The sequence below is a fragment of the Gracilinanus agilis genome, chromosome 1, assembly GCF_016433145.1.
Source record: "Gracilinanus agilis isolate LMUSP501 chromosome 1, AgileGrace, whole genome shotgun sequence".
Lineage (NCBI taxonomy): Eukaryota > Metazoa > Chordata > Mammalia > Didelphimorphia > Didelphidae > Gracilinanus > Gracilinanus agilis.
The window spans coordinates 125,984,618-125,997,727 of record NC_058130.1 but is presented as its reverse complement, the minus strand read 5'-3'; the positions used below and the strand labels follow the sequence as shown (position 1 = coordinate 125,997,727).

The 13,110-nt window shown below is 38.8% G+C and overlaps 1 protein-coding gene across 1 annotated transcript in view; it reads left to right on the top strand.

Moving 5' to 3' along the window:
• Window positions 1-13,110, top strand: part of RCL1 (RNA terminal phosphate cyclase like 1) — a 70,544-nt gene that overhangs the window by 17,918 nt on the left and 39,516 nt on the right. The window contains exon 2 of the mRNA XM_044656671.1: window positions 2,332-2,403. Within this exon, the coding sequence (XP_044512606.1) occupies window positions 2,332-2,403 (72 nt within the window). The remainder of the gene's footprint in view (window positions 1-2,331; window positions 2,404-13,110) is intronic.

Below are 13,110 nucleotides of genomic sequence, written 5' to 3'. Positions count from 1 at the left end.
GCTCTCACTGTGACACTGGAGGAAGATTTGAGGGAAGGAAATGAATAGCCCTTGTGATGATCAGTTGGGGTATGTCATGTGGATGGAATGGAATATTACATCTGTAAGAAATGATGAAAAGGACCTGGAAAGACTCCTACGAACTGACCCAAGGGAAGTGTGAGCAGAGTCAGGAGAACAATTTATAGAATAACAGCATTACAAAGACTAATAACTTTGAAAGACTAAAGATTTCTGATCAGGGCAAATAAACTCCCGATGAGAGTTATTTTCCTCTTGAGAAAGTCAGGTCATTTCAGCAATCCTTTAAGTGTGCCAGGTGCTGTGCTAAGCTGTGGAAGTACAAAGAAAGGCAAAAACAGGCTCTGCCCTCAAGGAACACACAACACATTTTAATGGGGGGGGGGGACAGCATGCAAACAACTATCTCTATGTACAAGAAAGAGTGGACAGAGGGAGTAGAGGGAGGGACTAAGAAAGGCTTCTTTCTTAGGGTTTGAGTTGACTTTTAAAGAACCCAGAGTAGCCAGGACAAGGAAGGAGACTGTTCCAAGCATAGAGGAGGCAGGTTAGTGAAAAGGCAGCTGAGGGCGGTGTGTAAGGAACCACAAGAGTCATTGTCACTAGACTACTATAATGTAGGTAGAGGAGAGTAAAAGGAGCCTGGATGAGAAGGGCTTTAAAAGCCAAACGAAGAGAGTGATCTTACAGTGCTGAGTGAGATGGATGGAAGGAAGGAAGGATGGTTGGATGGATGGATGGATGGATGGATGGGTGAGTGAGTAGTTGAATAGATAGAGGGAGGGGTGGATGGATGGATGGAAAGATAAATAGATATCTATATATATGTATTTATTTTTTTGGACATACCAGGGAGGGAATTTGCTTAAGTATATTTGGTAGGGGAAGGAAAGGGAGGAGGGAAAGCAATTTGTATGACACAGCATACTTTATAAATATTATCTCATTTGATCCTTACATCAAACTTGCTTCATAGATGCTGGTATTATCCACATTTCCAGAGGAAGCATATAAACAAAGATCAAGTGATTTCTTGTGTTTTCACATCTAATAAGTATCTGTGGCCAGATTTGAACTCTGATTCTGGGCCCATTGCTTTATTTATTGGCTGCTTTATTTGTTGGCCCATATAAATGCCTTATATTTAGTTGATACAAGGATTTTCATTTTCTTTCTTTTTTTTCCTCCAAGGTGAGGAGAGGGTTGGTAGAAGAGAAAATAGATTTTTAATTAAGAAAAACATTTTTTTTTTTAAAGTTAATACCCTGTTATAATTTCCAGTCGTCTCTGTGACTTTAGGCAAATTATTTCATTTTCCTGAGCTTGAGAGGCCGGATTAGATGGCCCCTGAAATCCCTTCTAGCTCTACATCCGTTTATGATGCTAAGACTTCAGTTAAGGGACCCACCTAGTTAGGGGCCGAGAATCCCTAGATTCTCCCCAGAGGAATGGTCATTTAGGTGGTAACCATTTGTAAGGGAGTCAGTAGAGAGAGGCTTTTTCACTTAGGAAATCATGGCATCTTAGGGTTTTGGAGTAAGCTAATTGCTTACTAATGTTTCTAATGAGACTATGCATTTATATCCTAGCTACTGGTTTCCATCTTCTAAGTGCTTTTTGGCACCTAAATTATTCTGCATGGCTCCCTTTTGAGGCAGACTAGGGTTTAGTGAAAATAAGCATCATTTCCTTCCAAGCTTGCAGAGTTGGGATTAGAAATTAAATTTCCAAAAATGATAATCATCCTAGAAACTGTATGCCCGTCATCACATTAAAAGGGGCTTTAAAGGTCATCTGGTCCAGTGCCTTCTGTCGTAGAGATGAGCGACTTATCCAAAGCCACTATTTATTAACTTTATACCAGCACATACATACATATTTCTCTTCTAGTATTTTAATTTTGAGTAAAGAGAAAGGAATAAAAGCTTATTCTATCCTCTAACTATAGGAACATATATAATTCCCTTTATGTGTCAAGCACTGTGCTAAGTACTTTACAAATATTATATCATTTGACCCTGGAAGGTAGGTGTTATTATTATCTTACAGATGAAGAAACTGAGGCAGACAGATTAAGTGACTTGCTGATAGTCACACAACTAATAAATATCTGAGGCTGGATTTAAGCTCAAGTCTCCAGGTCCAGTGTTCTATCTATTGCACTACCTCATCATTCTAATCTTAGAGCTTAGCACAGTGCTTGGCACATAGTAAATTTTTAAGTAAACTTTGAACTATTCCTTTAATGTTAATGTTAAATTTAATGTTCATCGAATAAATGAATTTCTCTTTTGCCTTTTCTTCCCGCAGATTTTGAAGCCAGTTTCGTACGACTTTTAGATAAAATAACCAATGGCTCTCGAATTGAAATTAATCAAACGGGTAAGTTGCTGCTCCCTCGTCTTCTCTATCCTTTTACCATGGTCCTTGGGTAACTTTTTCACAAGTAATATGCTGTAGTGGAAGATGGACACGAGCTCTTATCTGAAGGCCATTAGTTCAAAGATCTTCTCAAAGGTGCTAGATTAAGTGGCCTGACCCTTCCCAGAGGAAGCTAATGGAAGTGTAAAAATCCTGTATCAAGAATAAGTCCCTCCTTTCTGTGCATTAGACACACCAATGAGGGAAACTGAATTTTATGGCTCTTCCCAGTTCTTAAGAAAACACTGTCTGTTTACCTGGGCTGTGTCTTTGTTCTGCCTTTCAGCAGAGCCAGGATAAGTAGCTTCCTTGCCCTCTGTTGATTCCATTAGTAATTCAGTTGTTAAGAAATTTCACACTTATCTTTTCTTCCAAAGTCTCTTGCTTTATAATAAGGAAGCACCGATTTGGTTGAGAACAGACCATTAATTTTTTCGTGAGTGCTCTGCCAAGAGTGGAAGTATTAATTCATATGACCTACATCTGTGAAAGACTTAGCTACTCTCAGCAATATGATGATCCAGGACACTTCTGAAGGACTTAAGACAAAGAATGCTCTCCACCTCCAGAGAAAGAATTGTGCAGAACAAAGCATGCTATTTTTTCACTTTAATTTATTTGTGTTTTTTCTTATTCTACATGAGTATTTCTTTCTTACAACAATGACCAGTATGGAAATGTGTTTTGCATAATAATGCATGTATAACCCAGATCAAATGGCTTATTGTGGGGGGAAGAGAGGAGAGAAGGAGACAATTTGGATCTTAGAAGTCCAGAAAACTTGTGGAAAATTGTTATTGCATATAATTGGGAAAGCAAAATATCTTTTTTTAAAAATTCCTATGATCTAGTCGAGCTGTATACCTGGGTATCACCTACCAGTCATATTTAGCCAACATTTAAAGTATCATTGTGTGGTAGGGATATAGGGGAGAAAAGAAACAGTTCCCATCCTTAGGAAGCTTCCATTCTACTGGGCGGTTTGTATCTGTACTTAGAGAGTGTCTACAAAACAATAGAACACGATTTCAAGAATGAAAGCATGCTAATGGGAATATCTTAGGAGATTTGGAAAGGCTTCATAGAAGAGGCAACACCTGAACTATGTATCTAGGAATGAATGAACAAGTAAATGAATGAAAAAAGCATTTATTAAGCACTATCTACAAAGCACTTTGCTAAGGAGGTTGTAGGAACAGAGAGAAAAGTAATAACATCTTCTCTCGAAGAGTCCCCCCTTCTGATGGGGGAAACAGCACATTTACAGTTTTACTGCAAGCTTTGAGTTACATACAAAGGCCCCATGGTCCATAAGGTGTAGCAGCAAAGCAGATGGTTTTATCTGTCTATCTTTCTATCTATCTCTTTGTATATCTATCTGTCTATCTATCTCTTTGTATGTCTGTCTATCTTTCTATCTCTTTGTATATCTATCTGTCTGTCTCTCTGTGTGTATCTATAAATCATTTATCTTAGTGTATATGTATAAAGCTATTTAGATGGATGGATGGAAAAAAGGAAGGGGGAAGAGAGAGAGAGAGAGAATGGAAGAAAGAAAGAAATCACAGTGCTGGTTTCCTTCCCTCTCTCCCCAACTCTTTCCCTTCAATATTTAAAAGGTACATGATTTTATTAGTGTGGGTACTCCTGCTCCTGAGTAAGATTATGGTATCATAAATTTAGAGCTAGAAGTGACCAAAGAGACCATCAAGGCCAGCCTCATTTTAATATAACTTAAATTTCATTTCCCTTTTAATTTATTTTTCAATTAGCACGCTTTTATTTTCTCTCCCTCTCAACTGAAAAAAAAAGAGAAGAAAAACAAAAACTTTGTTACAAATATTCGTAGTCAGGCAAAACAAATTTCTACATCGGTCATTTCTAGAATCTGTCTTGAATCTTTCCATGTCTTGAGTCCATCTCCTTTCTGACAGGAGGTGGGTGGTTAGCATGAGTCATCACAGTTCCTTTGGAATCCTTCTTTATCACTGCATTGATCAGAGTTCTTAAATCTGTCAGAGTTCCTCATTTTACCTATGGGGAGACTGAGGCAAGCAGAGGTTAAGTGATTTGGCCCGGAGCCACACAGCCAGTTAAGTGGCTGAGACAGGATTTGAACCTAAGTCTTCCTAAGTCCAGATTCAATACCTCATCTGGTACACCCCTCTCTCTCTTAAAAATCCTGCTGTATTTTAGTTTTTGTGAGTTGCTATGGCAAAAATAAAACAGAACAAAAACTTCCCCACTCTATAATTTGGTTATGAACTTCTATGACTAAGTAGATGGGCTTAAGAGTTCCTGTGGCCCAAAGAAAATTGGCCAGGCTGGTCTTGGATGATACACAGAGCCCATCCGTAGGCCCATACCAGAAGGCTTTATAGAGTGTGTCATACCCTGAGCCTACCAGCAGACCCTTCAGAGACCCATCCAATTTGGCTTTTAATTCATCCTACTAGGGAGACAGAAGCTGCTGGACCTCTTGAGTTTGGGAGTTCTGAGCTGTATTGGCTCATGCTGATTAGGGATTCACATTGGTCAACAATACAGGAGCGAGGGGCTGCTAGGATGCTTGGGGAGGCCCAGGTGGGAACTCCCCCATTGATCAGTTGTGGGGTTGGGCCTATGAGTGCTTTTGTACTTCCAAGCTGAGGGAGATAGGGAGCCCCAGACTCCAGAAAAGCCCATCACACACACCATGCTGAGACCAAGGAGCAGGGAGGGCTTTGGAGAAGGATAATTAGATACTTTCGTATCGTTTTCCCATTGATGTGGTGTCTGCCTCTCTCTCTCTCTCTGTCTCTCTCTCTCTCTGTCTCTCTCTCTCTCTTACAGCTCATGTGACAGACCTTGAATATCTTCTCATCCTTCTATTGCCTGGGGCTCTCTGTTTCTTCCAAGGCTCCCTGAAGAAAGTTGCCAGGGCATCCTCTAGGCTTTAGGTGGACACCAGTGCACTTTAGGAAAGGACATCGCTCTTAAACAGAATATAACTTATTAACGTTCTCCTTCTGTCGTTGTGGACTCCAAGGCCCTCAACATTTGCTGAAAGGTTTTAGAGTGGTTCTCTCTTCTGGAAAAAGGGGGATAATAATAGTACCTACCTCTTAAGGTTGTGGATAAAATGAGGTAATAGTTATAAAGCAATTCTATTATAAATAATATAAACATGATATATGAAGCACTATGTAAAATTTTGTTATCAGGATTAAATGATTTACCCAGGGTTACACAGAAGTAGTTGAGGCCAGATTGGAACTCAGGATAGATGAATCTTCCTGATTCCAAGCCTGGTACTCTATCCACTGTATCACCCAGGTGTCCAATGGAAGAAGTGGTCAGTCTTTTGTGTCCAGGTGATAGAAAAACCTAGAGGGTATTTTCTGGGTACTTCAAAGAGCCCCTCCCATGCCAGAGAAGACACTGGTGCTCCACGACATCTTAGGAGCAAAAACCAGTGTCAGAAAGGTTATGTTTACGTAGATAAGAGGAACATTTTTCTTTGAAAATCTCCCCAAGGAGTATGTTTCCCAGCGTTCTAGCACACACACTTATCAGTCCTTTCTACAGTATCCCTGACAAGGGGCCATTCTCTCTTCTGGAGGAACTCTCTACCCTTTAGGGCAATCATTCCACTTTGGGATATTTAATTATTTCACTTTTTATCATTAGGAGATTTATTTCTTACATTGAATTCTGTCTGAAATTTCTACTTGTTGTTCCACGTTCAGCCTTGAGGCCAAGCTGACTGAGATCACTACAAATACTTTGACAGATTTAATTGACCACTTTCCTTCTCTTTCCTCTGCTCCCCAGGCTACTTTCTACACTCTCTATACCCATTTAATAGCTAGTACTTTAAGGTTTACAAAGCACTTTGTATAAAGCACTCTCTCCCTCTCTATATAAATGTATATATGTATACATACACATACACACACTCACTCACATATATACACACACATTTAAAAAATACACATATGTACACACATATAAAATTTTATGATCCTTACAACTGCTTTGTAAGATGAGTACCATTATTATCCTCTTTTTACAGATAAGGAAACTGAGGCTGAGAAGTTACTTGCCCAGAGCCACATATCTAGTAGGTGCTTGAGGCAATATTCAAACTCAGATCTTCCTGACTTCAAATATAATACTCTATCTGTTAGGCCACCCAGTTTCCCAGATTAAATTAAATTCAACTCATGTCGTGATCTCTAGCCAATCATCTTCATCCTTGTGACCTTCCTGGATACTTTCTTGGTTTATCAGTATCTTTCCTAAAATATCTACAATTAACCAAACGACAATTTGACTTCACCAAAATGGATACTTATATTCTATAGGAAGGGAGAAGTCTTTTATTCTTTTCTTGAAAGCTTAATTATTGCTATATTTTATTAGAAGATTAAGAATAATTCAAAGATAAATATTTTACTAGAGATACACACAAAATAATTATGATTTTTGCCCCAAATTTTGAAGCCTAACAACTATTTTTGAAATCCTCTCTTTTCCTCAAAGTAAAGTAAAACTTAACCTTGCCCTTTCTGAAAACACAGGGAAAGCATTGCATTTTGTAGTGAAAAGAGGCCTGTGCTCCTCTACTAAATATCGCCACCTGGTGACGATTTTGGAAATTGCTCCTAAAAGGTTTTCAGTGCCATGTTGGATTTCCCAGCTATGGGCACTGGTGGATCCATTTTTTTTCTCCCCTATGGGTAGAATAAAATTTATCTGAGGGTCAGAATGGGGCCTGTGGGTCATAGAGGTCCCATGTCTTTGATGAAACAGTATGTAGGGCCCAATTCACAAGGGGTTCTTCTCCTTAGTATTTAACACTGTTGACCACACCTTCTTTCTTGAAGTTTGACTTAGTCATACAAAAGGATTAAATTTGTTCCTTTTTTACCTGGGAGCAGATTACAGAGGCTAATACATAGGCTTGATTTTAGGCTAAGCTTCCTAAAAATTAGAGCAATGCCCAAAACCTGTGAATTACTGGGGGGGGGGCGGTTAGTGGGTTTCCCATCATCAGAAGTCTTGAAGCAAAGATTGACTAACTACTCGGGATACTATGAAGTTAACATAAGCTGCTTGCCAAGTCTGTTGATTCTTTTGGCTTTTCTGTCTCCAGACTTAGCACAGTGCCCAATATAGTAGGTGCTCAATAATTGTTTGTTCAGTTGAATAGATATCAGGTAGATTAGGTGGCCTGAGAGTTCCCTTTTAGCTCATTTACTTTGAAAATCTTTTTCAGGTGCTTCCCTGATGTTGTATGTGCTGGGTTCTCCTCTTGCCTCCTTGACTGTTTCTCCTCTGACCCCATAGCTCATTCTTTTCTCTGTATTCTTTTTTAAAAACTCTTACCTTCTGTCTTAGAAATCACTAGTATTGGGGGGAATCATGAATCACATAACTATGAAAAATATTGTAAATAAAAAAGGGGGGGAAGAAATTAACACAAAATATGTAAGACCAAGTGCCATTCTCCAGGTGGTAGATAAATGTTTGAAGGATATGAGCAATCACTTCTCAAAAGAATTGCAAACTCTTAATAATTGTGAAACCCATTTCAAATCACTAGTAAAAGAGAAATGTAAAACAAAAAAAGAAAGAAGGAAATCACTAGTATTAATTCTATGGCAGAAGAGTGGTAAAGGCTGGGCAAATGGAGTTAAGTGACTTGACCAGAGTCACATAGGAAGTATTTAAGGCCACATTGGAACCCAGGACTTCCTGTCTCCAGGCCTGGCTTTCTATTCTGAGCCACCTAGCTGCCTCTCTCCATATTCTTGTACCTGGTATTTCCTAAGACTTGGTTCTTAGCCTTCCTATCTCCTTTTTATTCTGAAGCTCCTATTCTGACTTCCCTCTCAATTCAGTTCAACAAACATTTATTAAAAGCTTGCTTTGTACACTTCTAGGTGCTAGGATTCAAAGACAACAACAGCAACAAAAATCTTTGTCCTTAAAGACTTTATAAATTGTTTATTGTCGTTTTCAGTCATGTTTGACCCTTCCTGATCACAATTTGGAGTTTTCTTGGCAAAGACACTGGAGTGATTTTTCCATTTCCTTCTCTATTTCATTTTACAGTTGAGGAAACTGAGGCAAATAGGATTAAGTGGCTTGCCCAGGGTTGTCACCCCATTAATAGGTATCTGAGGTCAGATTTAAACGTAGGGAGATGAATCTCTCTGATGCCTGGCCAGGCACTCTCTCCACTGAGCAGCCTCAACTTCCATTGTACTGGTACTCTGAAAGTCTCAAACTCTAGGGACTTCTCTTTAATTGTGTTCTTGACATTTCCACTTGAATGTCCCATTTTGCCTCAATCTCGAATTTCTAAAACAGACCTTACACCCTCCCTCTTCCCAGAACTGGGTGCTGTCACCATTCTCTCAGTCACCTAGAATCCTCTTCCCTTCCCTCCTCTCCCACAGCCACCTCCCAATATCTATAATCACATCCGACACTGGCTTCCTTGGGGGCTGGGGATACCTCTCAGCTCCGTTCTTCCTCCCAATCCTGCTGAACCAGGTTTCCTTCGTGCTCGTATTGTTGCCGTCATCTCCGGTGACAAATGAATCATTCCAAATACTTTTAAATTATGTCATTGGATAATTAGCGTATATCCTCCTTTGCTTAGGGGATGATTTCTAGATTTCTTAGCCTGACATTTGCAGAACTCCACGATCTAGTTCCCTCTCGCTGCCATACACAAACTGCTTTGGTCACGTTGAGCCATTCCTTGACCTCTGAACCAGCCTTGTTGATTCTAGTCTCCTTTCCAGGAATGTCTGCTCCCACTCAAGGCTGAAAGAATCAGGGGGTCCAAAGGGCTCCAGAGAAGGGAGATCATACATTTTATTGATGAGGACAACATGCGTGCTGAAGGCCCTTCTAACTTGGAAATTCAGGAGAGAGAAACTGAACTTCTGCTTGTTTTTCAAGATTTAGCTCAAATTCCCACCCCCACCCCCCCTTCTGTGACATGCCCTCTGGCCATTTGGAAGTAGGCTTTCTAAGTTTTTGTGCCCGTTTATGAACTCCTTTTTCATTATTATGGTTTATTCTGAATTTTACAATTCAGGATAAAATTTGAATAATAATTCAGACAAAATAAATGAAATAAAGTGAGCATTTCTATATACAAAGTAGAGCATAAAAAATTACATCAAATAAGCAAATCTCTGTTACATATAGGAGCAGCCAGGTTGTACTGTAGATGGAACGGCTGGCCTGGAGTCAGGAAGACTTATCTTCCTGAGTTTTGGACATTTGCTAGCTGTATGACCCTGGGAAAGTCCCTTAACCCTGTTTGTCTCAGTTTTTTCATCTGCCCAATGAGCTGGAGAAGGAAATGGCAAATCACTCCAGTATCTTTGCCAAGAAAACCCCAAATGGGATCATAAAGAGTCTGAAACAACTGAATAACAACAAATTGCATGCTACTAGTTTTTCTTCTTCAGGATATAATAAATTTTCCATAGAACTTCAGACCTGCTTTGCTTCTCTAGTTTTCTTTCCTTCTGGCCTTCTCTGTGCATTTAAAAAAAAAGCAATTCAGTGGCCCATTATTCTTTCTTTTTCTTTTTGGCTGCTCTTTTGCCAGCTCCTTTCTCCCTCCCAAGTCTCCCCTTATGCCCTGGGGGAAAAAACCAATGTTCTTCTAAGGCATTACTACCTCTCCTCCTAATAATATTTCATTTTCTTTTTTTCCCCTAACCCTGACTTTCTGTCTTAATACCAACTCGAAGAAAGAAGGGCAAGAGCTGGGCAGTTGAGATTAAGTGACTTTCCTAGGATACTCCTGTTAGGAAGTGTCTGAGATCAGATTTGAATGCAGGTCCTCTCAACTCTAGGCACGATGCTGTTATCCACTGTGATCCCTAGCTTCCCTGAAAATTTTTGTTGTTGTCGATCGTGTCCAATTCTTTTGTGACTCCTCCATTTGTGGTTTGCTTGGTAGAGATAATATGTTTAAAGATTTATTATTATTATTATTCTATGTACTATTCCATTAAATATAAAATAGATATAAATAAAAATAGATAAAAGGAATAGATAAAAAGATAAGTAAAAGGAGAAAAAAGAAATACATAGATAATACAAATATAAGTAAAAAAGATAATTAAATAATAGATAAATAAAAGATTAAATAAATCAAAAATTAAAAATAGATAAATAAAAGGAAATAAAATAAGATAAATATATAAATGAAAAACAAATGGATAAATAAAATATATATAAATTTAAAAAGGAATAGATAAATAAAAGTTTGTCATTTCTTTCCCTAGCTCATTTGATAGATAGGAAAGGCATCAGGGCTCTCAATCCACTGAGTCGCTCAACTAGAAAGTTTCTGAGGCCAGATTTGAACTCCGGAAGATGAATGTTGTGATTCCGGACCTGACAGTCTATCCACTGTGCCATCTGGCTGCCCCTTCTAATAATATTTCTGTGCCTTATCCCCATTCTCCCTTCTTCTGAAGGGAGGTCCAGTATCAAGGACCTTGCTTGTAGTCGACCCACAGTGGAAAGATCATTCTCAATTCTTTTCCTCTCCCCCTTTTCTTTATTTATCTCTTTGGTTTACAAGAGGCTTCTGCCCTCATACCTTTTGACTCCCTGTTTTCTGTGGCTTTCTAGGTTGCCAGCCAAGTTGGTGGTGGTTTAAGAAGGCTGCTACAATGACCAGAGTTTGAGAATATGTGCCAAGTGGGGAAGAGGGAAGCTTGTCTGGTATCTCTCTTGTTGTACCCTGGCATGACTTCAAGCATTCAGGTAGCTTGGAGAGAAATTTAGTGTTGGGTCTGTATTAAATTTCGCTGGGAATTTATTATGGTCCTCAGGGCTTGATGGTAGTGAGTCATTTTTTGGAATGAAATACAGACTGGAAAGAGTCCCGAGTTTGAAGTCAAGCCTAGTTGTGATATTTGCTGTGTACCTCAGTTTACTCATCTGTAAAATTGGGTTTCCAAAGTCCTATTCTCACCATAACTCTGTGAGGTAGGAGTATTAAAAGTATTATTATCATTTTTTAGACTTGCCCCAACTCCCAAACCTAATATGTGAAAGGGGAGGACCCAAATCCAGGTCTTTTGACTCTTCTGTTTTTCCTAATGAACCCTGATGCTGCTATAGTAATGAGAAATCACTTCACCTCCTTGAGTCTTGGTGTTTTCTTCTGTAAAATGGGGTTAATAATAATCATTCATAGGGTTATCATGAGAAAAAGACTTCTAAAATCTGGTTTCACAGCTGAGGAAATAGGCTTTATAATCCCTAAATTACTATATAGATGTGAGTTATTATTGTTGAATAAGTTACTTAATTAAAAAAGTACTTATTGGGGACAGCTAGGTGGCTCATTGGATTGAGTGCCAGCCATATATCCTGGGTTCAAATCTAGTCTCAGACACTTCTTAGCTGTGTGACTCTGGGCAAGGCATTTTAACCCCCATTGCCTAGCCCTTACCTCTCTTCTGCCTTGGAACTAATACAGAGTATCTAAGTATCTAAGATGGGAGGTAAGGGTTCTAATTTTTTAAAAATCTTTTTTAAAGCATTTATTAAACTCTTACTGTATTCAGAAGATTGAGGCTATGAATAGAAAGACAAGACAGTCTTTGTCATTAAGGAACTTTTATTGTAATAAGGAAAACAATATGTATTATTAGTCACAATCATTGATTTAGAGACTTTAGAGGTCATACAGTCTAGTCTTACTTTCCTTTCAGATGAGGAACTAAAGGCCCAGAGAAGTTTAGCCATTTACCCAAGGCCATACAGAGACTAAGTAGCAGTCATAGCATTTGAATTCTGCTCCCCTGACTCCAAAGTCTCCTTTTTTCATGTTTGTTTAAAAAAATTTTTTTAGTTAAAAAAAAATTTATATTTTAATAACAAATTTTTGCATGTTTCTCAAAGTTATATGATCCATATTGTCTCTGTCCCATCTTCCCTCCCCTCTTCCAGAGCTGACAAAGCAATTCAATCTGAGTTATACACATATTGTTATCTTTTTTTGTTGTTGTTTTTTTTTAGACCCTTACCTTCTATGTATTGGCTTCAAGGCAGAAGAGTGGTAAGGGCTAGGCAATGGTGGTTAAGTGACTTGCCCAGGGTCACACAGCTGGGAAGTGTCTGAGGCCAGCTTTGAACCTAGGACCTCCCATCTCTAGGCCTGACTCTCAATCCACTGAGCTATCCAGCTGCCCCCATTATTATTTTTTAATATAATTTTTTCTTTATTTTATTCCAGTAACAAATTTACACATAAGTTTTCCAAGGTTCCATGATTCATGTTGTTTCCCTATCCTCTTCCCTCTCCCCGAGATGACAAGCAATTCAATCTGTGTTATACATGTATTATCACATAAAACCCATGCCCATATTATTCATTCATTCATTCATTCATTCATTCATTCATTTATTTATTTGCTTATTTATTTATTTATTTGTTTGTTTGTTTGGTTATTTATTTATTTTTACTTTAAGCCATTAACTTCTGTGTATTGACTTATAGGTGGAAGATTGGTAAGGGTAAGCAATGGGGGGTCAAGTGACTTGCCCAGGGTCACACAGCTGGGAAGTGTCTCAGGCCGGATTTGAACCTAGGACCTCCTGTCTCTAGGCCTGACTCTCAATCCACTGAGCCAC